The 16200-nt window shown below is 34.0% G+C and overlaps 1 protein-coding gene across 3 annotated transcripts in view; it reads left to right on the forward strand.

Moving 5' to 3' along the window:
* The window catches only part of HOOK1 (hook microtubule tethering protein 1), a 59687-nt gene that overhangs the window by 36778 nt on the left and 6709 nt on the right, over positions 1-16200 (forward strand). For all 3 annotated transcript variants that reach the window (XM_027613439.2, XM_027613430.2, XM_027613446.2), the window contains 10 exons: positions 5259-5399; positions 6727-6928; positions 7492-7602; positions 8206-8293; positions 8372-8432; positions 10426-10566; positions 12356-12449; positions 14113-14147; positions 14920-15002; positions 15625-15725. In XM_027613439.2, coding sequence (XP_027469240.2) covers positions 5259-5399; positions 6727-6928; positions 7492-7602; positions 8206-8293; positions 8372-8432; positions 10426-10566; positions 12356-12449; positions 14113-14147; positions 14920-15002; positions 15625-15725 — 1057 coding nt within the window. The remainder of the gene's footprint in view (positions 1-5258; positions 5400-6726; positions 6929-7491; positions 7603-8205; positions 8294-8371; positions 8433-10425; positions 10567-12355; positions 12450-14112; positions 14148-14919; positions 15003-15624; positions 15726-16200) is intronic.

A 16200-nucleotide genomic window follows, 5' to 3' on the forward strand; every position in this document is an offset into this window, starting at 1 on the left:
TCTTATGGATTCTCATATTTTTTTCTGAACCACTTGAGAGTAAGCAGCAGCCATGTACCTTTATCCCTATATACTTTGGCATGTATTTCCTAAAACAAAAACACTCTCTTATAAACCACAGTATAGTGATTAAAATTAGGGAATTTGTCATTGATACAATATTATTATCTAATCCACAGATCATACTCAAATTCCATTAGTTGTCTCGTTGTCCTTTATGGCTATTTTTTTTTTCCTGGGTCAGCATCCAATCCAGGATCATGCATTTGCATTTAGTAATTGATTCTTATTCAATGGTCTATAAATCAGTAGCTATCATCTTTTATTTAATGGAGAAATTGTCCCAGATTCCACCACTGGGAAGCCTTTCAGTTGGCCTCTGTGTCCTTTCAACCTGTTACTAGCCTTTGAGCACTTTCTTACTTTCTGGAACAACAAAATATTCTAGACTCATCTCGTCCTTTCCTGACTCTGCAATCAGCCATTTCTCCAAGGATCCCTACTTCCTTTTAGTGGACAATGTTATTTAGAAACAAAGATCTAGTGCTCCAGATGAGTTTTTCTGTCATTGCTTCTAGGCCCCTTTGGTGTACAGAGCTAGGAAATATACTTGCCCATATTCACACTTGCCTGTGTTCATACGCCTGTATATACACATGTCTGCGTTGGTTTTTATGTCTCTCACTGTGAACAATGAGTTCATTTTGACATCTTTCATTTTAGTTCTGTGTTTTTGGGGTTCATTCTGATCTTCTCCATTTCCATATTGTAAACCCCTTCTCCAATGATGAGAAACCTGGCTCCCATTTTCCTCAATATATTTACTCATATACTCAATCCCAAAACACACAAAGTAATTTAAGAATTGCTAACCTTACCTTTGTATTAAGCAAACTATTAATAAGACTTCAGTATGTTTACAGTTCTTTTGCAAGGTAACATTTATATATTGTGAGATGAGTAATACTAAGTACAATTTGACATGTTTTAACAAATGCATACGTCTGTGTAATTTCACACTTTTATCAAAATACAATTCATTTCAATCACTGAAGAAAGTTCCTTTATGCTTCTTCCCAATGTCTACCTCCCAGAGGCTAATTAATTACTCTTCTGATTATTTTTTACCAAAAAACAGTTTTCTCTCATCTAGAATGTCACATAAATTGAATCATGCAGTATGAACTCCTTGGTGAATGGCTTCCCTTGCTCAGCATGTTTGTGAGATTCATCTATGTTTTGAATGTATCTGTAATTTGTTATTTTTTATGGCTGAGTAGTCAAATTTTTGGAATTATTCCACATTATATACTTATTTATCCATTTTCCTTCAGATGATGGGCATTTGGGTTTTCAGATTTTGTAAGTAAAACTAGTCTGAACATTGTAATACAAGACTTTTTGTAGATATATTTTTTCTTATTTCTCATTGGTAAATATGTAGAGTGGTATTGCTGAGTTATGCAGTAGCTCTGTGTTTAATTTAAAAGACACTGCCAAACCATTTTCCAAAGTGGTCATAACATCTTATACTTCCATGAGCAGAGTCTGCACTCATTGCTCTAGTTGTTCTGCCTGCATAGCATAATTCTTATCCATCTTTTTAACTAAATAGTTCAGGAAGAGTGTAGTAGTATCTCCTTATGGCTTTAATTGGCATTTTCCTGATAACCAGTGATGTGATAAGCCCCTTTTCATGTGCTTATTGGAAATATATCTTACTTTGTGAATTGTCTCTTCATACTGTTGACCTGTTTTTACATTGGGTTATTTGTCATTATCAATTAGTTGTAGGAATTTTTAAGAATTTGGATGCAAATCCTTTGTCAGATATGTGCATAGTAATATTTCACTCACTCTGTGGCTTGCCTTTGCATTTTTAAATGATGTCTTTCAAAGGGGAGAAGTTCTTAACTTAGATGTTAAAAGTCTACTTTATCAGTATTTTTAATATTAGTGTTTTTGTGTATTACCCAAGAAATCTTTGTCTACTTCCATGCCATGAAGTTACTCTCTACTGTTCTCTTCTAGAACCTTCACAGTGTTATCTTTTACATGTAAGTCTGTGGTCCATCTTGAATTGATTTTTTTAAAAATAGTGTATGGTCAAGCTTTATTTGTATTTTTATTTTCCATACGGGTATCTACTTGTTACAGTATCATAATTTGAAAAGATTTTAGTTTTACTCTAAATTGCTTTGTACCTTTGTGAAAAATGATATAACCATAAAATTTGGGTCATTTTCTGGACTCCTTAATTCTTTTCCATTGATCCCTTTGTCTTTATACCTATATGGTATAGTCTTGATTACTTTAGCTCTAAGGTAAGCGTACAATCAGGTAGTGTGAGTATTCCAACTTTGTTCTTTCTTTTCAAAATTTGCTTTGGCTGTTCCAAGTCTTCTGCATTATTACTTAAAATTGAGAGTCAGCTAGTCAGTTTCTGTTTAAAAAACCTTTTGTGATCATGATTTAGATTGTATAAAATTGATACCTTAACTATATTGAGAATTTCTGCTAATATGGTATCTTCATTTATTTAAGTCTTTAATTTCTCTCAGCAATGTTGTGTTGTTTCTGGCAGAGAAGTCTTGTATGTGTTTTATTAACTTTATTCCCAAGTAGATGCTATCACAAATACAATTAAAGTTATTCTGAAAAGTGGCTGCTAATTATTTACAGGTGATCTTTATATGTTGAAACTGATCTTATATTTTGAAACTTATGTCTTATAAAGTTTCTTAATTCACTTATTGACTCTAGTAATTTGTTTATATAGAAAATCTAAGGCAACTACAATCATCTAATCTATTAATAGAGCTTTACATCTTCCTTTTATTATTTCTGCCCTCTATTTTTCTTGTATTGAGCAAGAACAGACATCTTACTTTGTTCCAGGTCTTAGGGGGAAAACATTCAATTAAGTGTACCATCAAGTATGATGCTTGCTGTAGAATTTTTTAATGTGCTTTTTTTTGCATTTTGCAGGAATTCCCCTTTATTTCTGGCTTGCTAAGAGTTTTTATCATTAATTGGTATTGATTTTTGACAAATGATTTTTCTACATCTTGAAAGGACAGTGTGGTTTTTTTTCTTTTTCATTCTTTTATTATGATTGTTTAATTTTTCAAATGTTGAACAGTCTTATATTTCAGGGTTAGACCAGTTTGGTCATCCTTATTATTCTGCATATATATGTCTGGATTCAGTTTGCTAATATGTTGAAAGAATTTTTTGATTGTCTTCATATAGATACTGGTCTATAACTTTTTTCTCTTGTAATGTCTTTTTCAGGTTTTGTTGTCAGAGTTCTGCTAGTCTCATAGAATAATTGGGAAGTATTCTCTCCTCCTCTATTTTCTGAAAGAGTTTATGTAAGAATGATATTATTTCTTCCTTAAATGTTTGATAGAATTTATCAGTGAAACAATCTGGACCTATGGTTTTCTTTGTGAAGGGCTTTTAATGACAAATACAATTTTGTTCGTGGTCAAAAGGCTTCACAGGTTTTCTGTTTAATCTCTGCTTCACAGGTTTTCTGTTTTATCTCTGTCAGTTTGATAAGTTGTGCTTTTCAAGGTGTATGTTTATTTCATTTAAGTTGTTGAATTTATTGGCATAAAGTTGTTCATAGTATTCTTTTATTATCCTTTTAATGACTGTAGGAGCTATACTGATACTCACTTTTTCATTCCTGATATTGGTTAATTTGTGTTTTTTCTCATTTTTCTTGATCACTCTTAACTAGGGTTTTATCAATTTTATTAATCTTTTCAAACACTTTATTAGCTTTCCATATTACTGGTTTTAGACCTCTGTTCTTTCTTTCCTTTTACTTTGGATTTAATTTGCTGTTCTTTTCCTGGACTCTTAAGGTTGAAACTTGGATGATTGATTTTAAGCCTTTCTTCATTTCTAATATAAGCCTTTAAAATTGTAAGTTTTCCTCTAAGCACTGGTTTAGCTGGGTCCCCAAAGTTTGACTGGTTGTCTTTCTGTTGTTATTCGTTCTGAAGTATTTTCTAATTTCGTTTGTGATTTCTTCCTTGACTTGTGGGTTATTCAGAAATGTGTTGTTTAATTTCCAAGTATTTAAGGCTTTCTAGACTTCTTATTGTGACTAGTTTCTAATTTAAGTCTCTTGTGGTTAGAGAGCATACTTCACAAGATTTCAGTCTTTTGATACTTACTAATACTTATTTTATTGCTCGGCCTGTTTCATTGTGATGAGTGTTCCCTGTGTGCTTGTGAAGGATGTGTATTCTGTAATTTTTGCCTGACATGTTATATACATGTCAAATCAAGTTGGTTAATGGTGGTGTTCAGAGCTCGTCTGTATTTTTACTGATATTTTTGTTTCTGTCATTTATTGGAGACTGGTATTAAGCAGTGATTGTGGATTTGTGGATTTCTGCCTTTGATTCTGTCAGTTTTTGCTTCATGTATTTTTAAACTGTTTTTAGGTATATACACGTTTATGATAAGGCTTTCTAATGAATTGACCCTTTTATAATTATGAAATATCTCTATCTCTGATAATACTCTGTCTTAAAATTTATTTTGTTTGATGTCAACATAACTACCCCAATTTCTTTTGCTTACTGTTTGCGTGGTTTTTTAGTCTTTTTACTTTTAATCTATCTGTGCCTTTATATTTAAACCAGCTCTTGTTATTAGCATATATTTGAGCCTTGTTTTGTTATCTAGTCTGATGGTCTCTGCCTTTTTAATTGGTGTGTTAGTCTTTTTGCCTTTTATGTAATTTTTGTTATGGTTGTATTTAGGTCTGTCAGTTTGCTGTTTTTCATTTGTCACATCCTTTTGTTTTTCTTTTCTGCATTCCTTTGGGTAAATGAAATTTTTTTTTAGTATTTGACTTTATTCACTATGTTGTCTTTTTACTTTTTGTTGTTGCTATAGAGTTTAAGTATTTATCCTTAATTTATAGTCTACTTAGAGTTAATATTTTACTACTTTGCATGTGATATGTATTTTTGAGTAATTTTAATAAATATATATTTTCTCTTCATCTTTTGAAATTAAAACTCTTATTAGAGCTAGAGATAATGAAGCACAGTGTTTCAGAAGTGAAAATGGGAAAATTCAGACCATTAAGTTTATTCTCAGCCAGTTTCAAATCCAGGAGCCTTTCTTTTGAGTGGAATTAAAAAAAAAAATTAAAGTATGTCTTGCACATGTCTCAGTAAGAAAACAAATGATGGAAATTACATTAGAAGTACTTGTTTTCTTTACTCAAGGCTTGAAGCTGCAAAAGATGATTACCGTGTTCACTGTGAAGAACTTGAAAAGCAACTAATTGAATTTCAGCATAGGAATGATGAACTGACTAGTCTTGCTGAAGAAACAAGAGCCCTGAAAGATGAAATAGATGTTCTTAGGTATGGCATATCTAAATATAATTATGTCACTTCTAAGTTATTCCTTAGTCATTTTGGTATACCATGTTCTAATCAGGGATTCTTAGGGTTATTCCTGTGTATTAGTTTTTATCCGGGCTCCTAGTCTTTACTTATTTTATGCTTGTTGATGGTAATTGTAGTTTAAGGAGAATATTCAAATCTTGTTAGCTCATTTTTTTTTTTTTAAGAGAGGGAGGATGGGGGGAGGGTAGGAGCAGAGGAAGAGGGAGAGAGAGAATCCCAAGCAGGCTCCACTGTTAGTGCAGAGCCAGATGTAGGGCCCAATCCCACAACCCTGAGGTCATGACCTGATCCGAAATCAAGAGTTGGACACACCCAACCGACTGAGCCACCTGTGTTAGCACAATTTCATATTAGAATTCGTAAACCCAAAATGATACCTTTTTCTTAAAACTGTGTGAGCTGAATTACTTTTAGATACATTTAGCTTGACCTCCTTGTACTCATTAGTGTATCTTGTGAACTTTTTACATAAGGGAAAGCATTCTCAATCCATGTTTTGGCATTTGATATAAAATAGGTATAATTAAGTATCTTAACATTTATTTTAGGGTTATCCCAAGGTTCTCTTATTGTCTTTGACAATGTATAAAATTTTTATTTGGCTTTTGCCTGTGAAATGTTAATCAAGCAAACAGACTATCCATATGCTCTTTATATTTTCTGTTAAATTTTCTTAATGGGCCATTTTGTTGCACAGGTTTTATATCCATTTGAAACAAAATCTTTATACCCATTCGTTTGAACCTGTATGTGATGGAAAGTGATTTGGTTTATGTATTTACTTTTGCTCTAGCCCAGTTGGTCAGGTAAGCACAACTCTAAAGCAAAGTTCTTTGTCAGACAAATTGTAAGTTGAGTCAACTTCCTAAGTATATCAAATACTTAGAACAAAACCGTACTAAATACTATACACAAAGCAAAATTGGTCTATAAGCTACAGAGAAGCTTAGAATTGTTCAGTTGCATTTGCAAAACCATTCTTTTTTACACATTGTGCTCTATGAAGTGGTTTGATAATTTAGTGTGTCAAATTTAAGGCATTTTTGTTTTGATGCCTTTACAACAAAAAAGCTCAATGCTGGATTTGAGTCTTTTTCCAAAATTCCCACAAAGTTTATTTCTTTTGTCTGTCTTTCTCATTTCCTTCCTTCCTTCCTTCCTTCCTTCCTTCCTTTTGTTTCAGCCAATTGATTATCTGGTTGACTAATTTTACAGACAGAATAAAATTGTTATGTGCATTTACTAGTTCTTACCCAGTAATGTACAGTCTTTATTATCATAGGGCTACCTCTGATAAAGCAAATAAACTAGAGTCAACAGTCGAGATATATCGTCAGAAGCTACAAGATCTGAACGACCTTCGCAAGCAGGTGAAAACTTTACAAGAAACAAACATGATGTATATGCATAATACAGTCAGCTTAGAAGAAGAATTAAAGAAGGCAAATGCAGCACGTACGCAGTTAGAAACATACAAGAGGCAGGTAAGAAAATATCTTAATTTTTTTAAATAAAAGAGCTCAACTTCCTTTTGATTCCTTTTGATACTTTAAGAATGATAGAGATGTGAAGAAACATTGCCTATAGTTGGCTGTGAACTTATGATAGAATTCTTCTACCTGTAATTTTAATTCCAGGGTTGATAATTGAATTTGACTTATCTAGGTCTTTCCCTTTTTATTGTCTTCTGAGCTTATATATATTTTTGGGCATTTAATTGTTCATTAGCATTTCTGGTAACCAGTAATAATTGCCTAGAGAATGGAGCTATAACTGATAATATTCTGTTTTGCTATTTATCAGGCAATTTTTTTTACTAAATTATTTTAGTAATAGAAGGCTGATTTTTTTTTTTTTACTAAATTATTATTTGGGTATTTTAAAATTTATGTTAACTCTTATTTACATGCTATTTTCACAACTATTTAGGATTACTTGATTATATTCTTACTATAAATTTTATTTCCAATCAGTTTCTCATTTATTAAACTCTGAAAAACTATTAATATTATATACTCTTGTTATCTACTTTTGTTTCTGACAAAAGGTTCAGGATCTTCACAATAAACTTTCCTCTGAATCCAAAAGGGCAGATAAACTAGCATTTGAAATGAAGCGGCTTGAAGAAAAACATGAAGCTTTACTTAAGGAAAAAGAGGTACACATGAATATAATAGATGAGTAATACGTCTGTCTTCTCTTTTAGTGTTTAATATTATCCTTGCTGTTCTAAGAATGGAAGTCACGTCAATCAGATCTTCTGTCTTTATCCAAATTCAAGTGTTGGTATAAAAGAAAGTAGTAGAAATTTAATGTGCAGTATTGTTAATTGCCTTCACAAGGGAAGATGAAGTCACAGAGGCGAGGCCATATGTCTCATTGCACGTTTTCCCATTCTAGACCGTCAGCTTCTTGAAAGCAAGGACCATAGATTTTATCTTTTAATGGCTTTGTTGAGATATAATTTGTATACCATAAATGTTGCCCACTTGAAGTGTACAGTGGAGTAGTTGTTAGTGTATTTCCAGTTGTGCGGCCATCACCACAGTCGGATTTTAGAGCACTGTCATCAGCCCGTTAGTGTGCCTACTGGTGGCTGCCCTGCATTCTGCTCCCCTCTCCATGGCCTTCGCAACCATTCATCCATTTTCTCTCTCTACAGATTTGCCCAGTCTGTCCAGGATATGCCATCATACACTGTATCAGTTTTGTGGCTAGATACCTTCATGTAAATTAATGCTTATATACAATTCTTTTTTAGAGACTAATAGAACAACGTGATACTCTGAAAGAAACAAATGAAGAGCTTCGATGTTCACAAGTACAACAAGATCATCTAAACCAAACAGGTGAATTTTGTTGGATTTAGAAAAGTTTTTTTAATGGTAGAAATACTGAAATGTTAATCTTTTGTTGTTGTTGTTTAGATGCATCTGCTACAAAAAGTTATGAGAATCTTGCTGCTGAGATTATGCCAGTGGAATATAGGTAAATTTGTTTTTATTAATTGATAATCTATACTTAATATTAGAAATATGATTTCTTTCTAAAAAAATTATTAGCCTTTCGAGTGTTCCATTTTATGAGTCATGGAGCTCAAAATTACTTTGTTTCATCTGCTTGAAGTCCTTAGATTGTTTTTTTTTTAATTTTTTTTTTAAGATTTTATTTTATTTTTTGACAGAGAGACAGCGAGAGAGGAAACACAAGCAGGGGGAGTGTGAGAGGGAGAAGCAGGCTTCCTGCAGAGCAGGGAGCCCGATGTGGGGCTCGATCCCAGGACCCTGGGATCATGACCTGACCCGAAGGCAGCCGCTTAATGACTGAGCCACTCAGGTGCCCCTGAACTTCTTAGATTGTTACTGCTACTACAGCCGTTTTAGAATTTATTAGAAGTAAAATTTCACAAACTAGATGAATAAAATATTCTGGTTTTTATAATATGACTTTTATTGTGTTGAACTTCTTTTCCTACCTATAAACTCAATGGAAAAACTTTTTTATACCTGGCATTCACATCCACACGAGTGAAACTAATAGGAGAGGAGCTATGAATAATAGCAGAAGGATTAAACAGAAGTTAAATAAAATACAAATTTTAGAGTTTCCTCTTAACCAACTTTTATCATGGTGTCTTACTGCTATGTTTGCTTCTAGGTATTTGACTAATCTGATATTTTTTTATGGTTTTCCTTTTTGTGGTAACAGTTCTATTTACTACTTCAGACTCTACTCTTAAGCAGATTTATTGAGATATAATTCACCCATTTAAAACCGTATGGCTCAGTGGTGTTTAGTGTAGTCATAGAGTTGTGCAGCTGTCTAATTTGAGAACATTCCATTCCCCCCAAAAAATCGCCTGTGCTTCTTAGCAGTCATTCCTCAGTCCTGCCTCCCCCCAGGCTCCAGCACTGGGCAGCAGAGAATCAATTCTTTGTCGAGTTGCCTGTTAACGGAATTTAACATACGTGAGTCCTACAATAGGCAGCCTTTTGTGACTGCTTTCACTCAGCATATAGTTTGCAAATATGTTAATTTTCATTTTGTTCAATTTTTTCTTGTTAAGGTAGAGCTCCTTACATGCTGGACTGGCAAGCAACTTTTTAGTTGTTAATATCCAGTGATATTAATGTCACTTTAAAAATAGCCATTTGGAAAAAAATAGCCATATGAGCTGTATTTTTGAAGTCATGATGTTGCCATTCAGAAGAACATAAATTGAGATTAATTGAAATTAGTTGCTTTTCAGAAATTGCATTTAGGGGCGCCTGGGTGACTTAGTCAGTTAAGCGTCTGCCTTCGGCTCAGGTCATGATCCCAGGGTCCTGGAATTGAGCCCCGCATCGGGCTCCCTGCTCAGTGGGAAGCCTGCTTCTCCTTCTACCTGCCGCTCCCCCTGCTTGTGCTGTCTCTCTCTCTCTGTCAAATAAATACATAAAATCTTAAAAAATGCATTTAGGGAGGCAGCAGGTAGGAGAACATTACTTTTTTATTTAATATGATTCCTATCATTTGCATTTTAGAAAGTGTGTATTTGTAAACTTTTAAGAAAAATTGTATTTTGAAAACAAAAAAACCTAGAAGCAGTCATATGACTGTCATCATAAGAGTTTATTTAAAAAATATTAAACAAACTGATTTCTTAAATCTATTGCTTTTAATGCATATATTTTCTGAGATTATGCTATAGTGAATAGCATCTAAGTTAGCAGTAAAATAACTCCTGTTTCTTTTGGAACTTGCATAATATTTAGTGATATATAATATAATATAATACCTATGCTCTGAAAAATTTATTACTTGTTTTTTGAGATAGTCCTACAATGTACATAGTTTTTTCTTAAAAAATTTCAGAAACATTGGTAACATTTTTAAATGACAGCTATTGAATGAACAGGAATTTTCCAGAAGTTCACAATATAAAAAAAATGTAAAATGTACATTTAAAAATTTAAAAACAAACTTTGATTTTCAACATCAGGGAAGTGTTTATCCGACTGCAACATGAAAATAAGATGCTCCGCTTGCAACAGGAAGGTACTGAGAACGAGCGTATTGAGGAACTTCAGGAGCAGCTGGAACAGAAGCACCGCAAGATGAATGAACTGGAAACCGAGCAAAGGTGACACACTCTTTTGTAATTGACGTTCATAGTGATTGCATTAGCTAGCCACGTAGTTAAAATAAGTAGAATTTAAAGAAGTTTAAATTGTTTGTTTTCAGCCTCTCACTTACATTATTTTAGCAGACTTTATTTTTTTTTATTTTTTAAAGATTTTATTTATTTATTTGACAGAGAGAGACACAGCGAGAGAGGGAACACAAGCAGGGGGAGTGGGAGAGGGAGAAGCAGCCTTCCTGCAGAGCAGGGAGCCCAATGCGGGGCTCAGTCCCAGGACCCCGGGATCATGACCTGAGCCAAAGGCAGACGCTTAACGACTGAGCCACCCATGCACCCCTTTAGCAGACTTTATTAACCTGGCTGCTTTTTCTTGAATTTCATTTATATGTCTTCACAATCCACAGAAAATTTAACAAATGGATAAATGACAAGCTGGCTTTGGGTTGCAGTCTGTACATGGATGGAACATAGACCATGCAGTCAAATTTGAGCCCCACCTCTATTTAAATTTATTAGCTGTTCTGTCCTGGGCAAGTTAAACTCACACTTGGTGTCTTCAGCTATAAAAGCAAATGGTGTACTCATCTGATAGCAATGAGGAGCTCAAGAATTAGAGTAGTAAAAATATATAACATTTGATATAGTGTTCACTATATGCCAGGCACTTTTCTAAGCACTTTTTTGGTATTCACTCAGAAATCCTCACAAAAACTCTATGAAGTGAGAATTGTAATTATCTCTTTTTTATGGATAAGGAAGCTGAAGTCCAAGGAGGCTAAGTAACTTGTCCAGAGTTACAAGCTAGTAAATTTTCAATCCCACATTTGAACTTTCTGTCAGTGATTCCTGAGTCCGGACTCTTAACCACTGTGCTAACTTGCCTCTTATAAATAGCATATTTTGCTATAAAACTATTTGATTTTATTTGACCAAACTTTATTAGATCTTAGAGACCACCAGGAATTTTAGATACACTTGAACCTTCTCTGTCAAACTTGTATATATTGTATTACATCAACATTTTAGCTTTCTGAAGGGACCATCAGATTTTACTATCCTATCCAGTTCAATATCAGCACTGGAGATACAAAGTTTCAGCTTTTAAAGAGTTACTATAGGAAAATAGACATATGAATAATGATTATATTATGTGATACCTGCAATAGTGGAACAGTGGAGTGTTATAATAGGCAGGTGTGTTAGGTCATATATACATGAAAAGAGACAGATACTTTCTCTTGCTGGTAACCTCAGCGGAGGTAACTCTTAAGCAGGGTTTTAAAGTACAAGATTTTGCCAAGTTAGAAATGTGCCCTAGTTTCTAGTGTTAGTCTCTTTAATTTAAATAAAAAGTTTTATGAAGAAATGGTTGGGAAATGGTGGCCTTGGTCAATACACTATGAAATCTGAAACAAGAAGAAGAAACCTAGTTCCCATTCATTAAAGATACAATTATAGGAAAACTGAACTACTTTTCTGATTTTCGTACCAGCGAGGACAGTGCAGAATTGATGTGCTTTTGCAGCTGGCACACAAGTACCTGAAATTTTTAAATGTGGGCATACATACGTCCATGATAAAATGTCTTCTTTTTTAAAAAATATTTTCTTGCAAGTAGCCTACTGTACTCACACTATATATTATACCTAGCCACAGACAATTGTTGGGCATTCGTCACTGCTGTTAAATGCAGACTTCATGAATTAAATTGCACAAATGTACCTTTATAGATCCATAACTACTTTGACTTTCAATACAAGTAAATACATATGATTCATCTTAACAATAGGCTGAGCAAAGAGCGTATCCGAGAATTGCAGCAGCAGATTGAGGATCTCCAGAAATCTTTACAGGAACAAGGCTCCAGGTCTGAAGGAGAAAGTGTAAGTAACTTAAACATTGTAATAATTCTGCTGTGTGTGGACTCTCCCCGATAGGTCCTGATGCCCAAATTAGTCCTGTATTTGAAAGTGCTACCCTTATCTTTGGGGGTACCCTCGAATACCGAATACCGTATATATCTGCATAACGATGCAGTGATTTTGCCAACTTGGAGCCTATAAATTAATCGTATGTATTGGAAGGTGATTTCTATCTGTCCTACTTCAACAGCTACACGTAAATTCATGGTAATTCCTGCTTGAGAGCATGCTACGAGTGAGGTCTTCACAGCTCTTTTCTCAGGCTTGAGAAAAGTCCTAGTAAGTGTAGTCAGCAGTCAGAATTGAGGAAATCTTCTAACAGGAAGGAGAGAGTAAGACAATGATTTCTACCAAAGAGCGTCAAAGAAGTGGATCATACCAGCCTCCAAAGGACAGAAACCTTAATGCAGTTTTGAAGACATGAGTCACCCCTTATTTCTTCTCTCCTTGCAAGTGGACTTATGGCCTCGCCCTTTCTAATGGGCTTTGATGGCAAACATTGTAGGGGATGGATAAGAGGACTCAGCAGACCTTGAACAGCCCAAATCTAATATACCTAGCCATGTGTCTGTAGTTGCATCTCTGTATGCAGAGGGGAAAAGAAGTAACAGTGGAGGGAGGGAGGCATTTAACTATAACAACAACAAAAAAATAGGGCTCAATGTACATTAGATACTGGGTAGATACAATGTGAGGTGGTTGTACCTGTGTTGACGGGGGAGAGAGCTATAAAGAGTAAGTAAAGAGATGAGAAAGAAGACTGAAAGGTTGTGTTTCCTCTCTCTTTTATATGCTTTATATGATTTTCTCTTTTTTCCTCGGGGGCTTGGAAAATAGAAATCGTCTCATGCGTGGCGGCATCTCGTATGTGCATATATACGGTATTGTAACCTCTCAAATACAAATATTTTTTCTAAGCCACATTAGGGAATACTTTTAAAATGGGATCAATTTGGGGAGTACATTTTTGGATTGCAGTATTTTTAAAGGTTTTATGTTTCTCTTTTTAAAATGTATTAGTGTCTGAGTTATATTTCAGATTATATATTTTAAACCCTTCATTTATCTATTCAGTAGATGATCTTGAACCAGTATTGCAATTTAAACTCCTGCTTTTTAAAGAGGAAGTTTTATGTCTTAAATTTTATTTTTTAACAAAATCCACTTGCTCCATTTTGTTGTTAATATTAAAGTGCTTGCATTTTTATGATAACACTTTATTATAAAGATAATTATTTAAGTTTATTCTTCATTTAAAGGCCTAAAATCTTATATAATGATTTTTAAATGTTTGATACTCCTCAGTATATCACATTCAGCTTGCATTTGCTATTTTTCTTCAAGTTTAAATTTTATTTTCATGGTATTCAGAAATTTGAAGCATTTTTCTTTTTACTCTTGTACTCATCCTTCTTTCATTTCCTAACCTCCTTTCCTTTCCCTTTGAAGTAAAAAATACCTAAAATTTTACGTTTTTACGAGTATGTTATTAGAAATACAAATTTTTGAAACATTTATAATTTTAAATAATACACTTCAAAAGGAGGTAAAGAGATTGTGATGTCTGGAAAATTTATCTTTGTCACAAAAGTTATCTTACAGCAACTTTTTTTAATTTTTATAGTCCAGCAAACTAAAGCAGAAGTTGGAAGCTCATATGTAAGTAAAACTGACATTTCATTTCAAATATGCAAGGGGAAGGGTTTTAAAAACTTTTAAAGTTAGTATCCTTGTCTGATTTTGTTTATAAGAAAAATCCCCTGGGGCGCCTGGGTAGCTCAGTTGGTTAAGCGACTGCCTTCAGCTCAGGTCATGATCCTGGAGTCCCAGGATTGAGTCCCACATCGGGCTCCCTGCTCAGCAGGGAGTCTGCTTCTCCCTCTGACCCTCTTCCCTCTCGTGCTCTCTATCTCTCATTCTCTCTCTCTCAAATAAATAAAAACAAAGATCTTTAAAAAAAAAAGAAAGAAAAAGAAAAATCCCCTGATGGCAATTGAGTGTTCACCACTGCCACCAAGAAGTGAAAAGAAAAATGTTCTAAAATGTTCAGCCTGCCTGCCAGTGATCCCAGATCCTACATTTTTCAATCACTAATGTCATTTGAAGGGTTTACAAAGCAGACAGCTGTCACAACTTGACTGTGTGGGGATGTGGGATGTTTAACCAATAAAATATTTCCTTTGGCTTTCTTAGGAAGCAAGGATGGCAAGGGGAAAAAATTAACATTTTTAGCACCCATCATGTGCTAGGCAGTTTACCTTCTCACAGCAACCCCTATAATATTTGGCAGGTATTACTCCCATTTCACAGGTGAGGAGATTCAGGATCAGAAAGTGATTTGCCCACAGTCCACAAATGTTATGTGGCAGAAATCAGTTTTCATTCTTAGGTCTGTTTGTCTCCAAAACTCCATGCTCTTTCCACTACTTAGGGAAAAACTAACTGAGGTCCAGGAAGAATTACAGAAGAAACAAGAACTCATTGAAGATCTTCAGCCAGATGTAAACCAGAATGGTAGGTATTTGTAAAAACCTGGATCAGACTACATCTAAGGACTTGCCCTTTTTAGTTGAAAGATGCAAGAACTGTGTATAAGTTTCTGGACATTCCATAAATACATACATTGCAAATAAGAACCATGGTAATTTTTTAGTGATTTAAGTAATAAATGATCTAATCTTAAAGCAAAAAAAAAAAAAATCTAATAAAATGAACTGATTGATATATAGGAGTATCAAACATTGTAAAATATAGTAGAATTAATACTGTGGAAATGTAAATAAAATAATGTATAATCAAAGTAACCTTTAAACATTGTGTAGAAGGAATGCTTTATCTTCTAATGATGATTGTGATTACATTGTAAAGTGTATTTGCTCATTGAAACACTTGAGAGAAAGGAGAAAAATAGCTGGATAAAGCAGATTATAGATATTTTTTAAGAAAGAATAATATGAAATGATCAAGGATGTATTGGTTATAGTTCAAAAGTTTTAGATAAGAATTCATTACAAAGAAGAAATAAACATTTTTTAAGTTCTCTCATCAGTCTTTAGAAAAAATACGATAAGTACAATTTTTGTGTGAAGAGGGAGTATTTTAAATTGGTCATGTTTCATTTCCTTTTCAATAACAGCACAAAAGATCAATGAACTTGAAGTTGCTCTTCAGAAGAAAGATGAAGATATGAAAGCGATGGAGGAGAGATATAAAATGTACTTGGAGAAAGCAAGAAATGTGAGTGACTGATCTTTTGGAACCCAACTCTTCTGACTCAGGTTCTTATTAAGCCAGTTCTGCCTGTGGGACTGTTCCTCCTCTCTGTGTCATGTGACTTTGCTCCCTCTTCCCTGCCTTGCGGGCCAGTTCTCACACTCTCTCACTCTCACTCATGAGCAGCAGGTAAAACAAACACAGGGCTTTATTGGGACAGTTTCAGTGGGGACTGGAGTGACCTCATTAGAGGAGATGACTGTTATGAAGTATGGAACCTTTAGCTCTTAAAGTGAACATTTGCCTTTTGTGAAAATTTAGCTCTTCAAACTTGTTTAAAATTGTTCTAGCCTTCCGTCTAGGGCGCTATTCTGATGTTTACCAGATTAATTTTTTTTTCCTTATTTCAAACTTAAATATCTGTAAGTACTATTCTCATAAAATCTTTTATTTCCATGAATACTGCATATTTTCCTAATTAACTATAAGTATTCTCGCT

This window comes from Zalophus californianus, chromosome 4 (assembly GCF_009762305.2).
Source record: "Zalophus californianus isolate mZalCal1 chromosome 4, mZalCal1.pri.v2, whole genome shotgun sequence".
Taxonomy (NCBI): Eukaryota; Metazoa; Chordata; class Mammalia; order Carnivora; family Otariidae; genus Zalophus; species Zalophus californianus.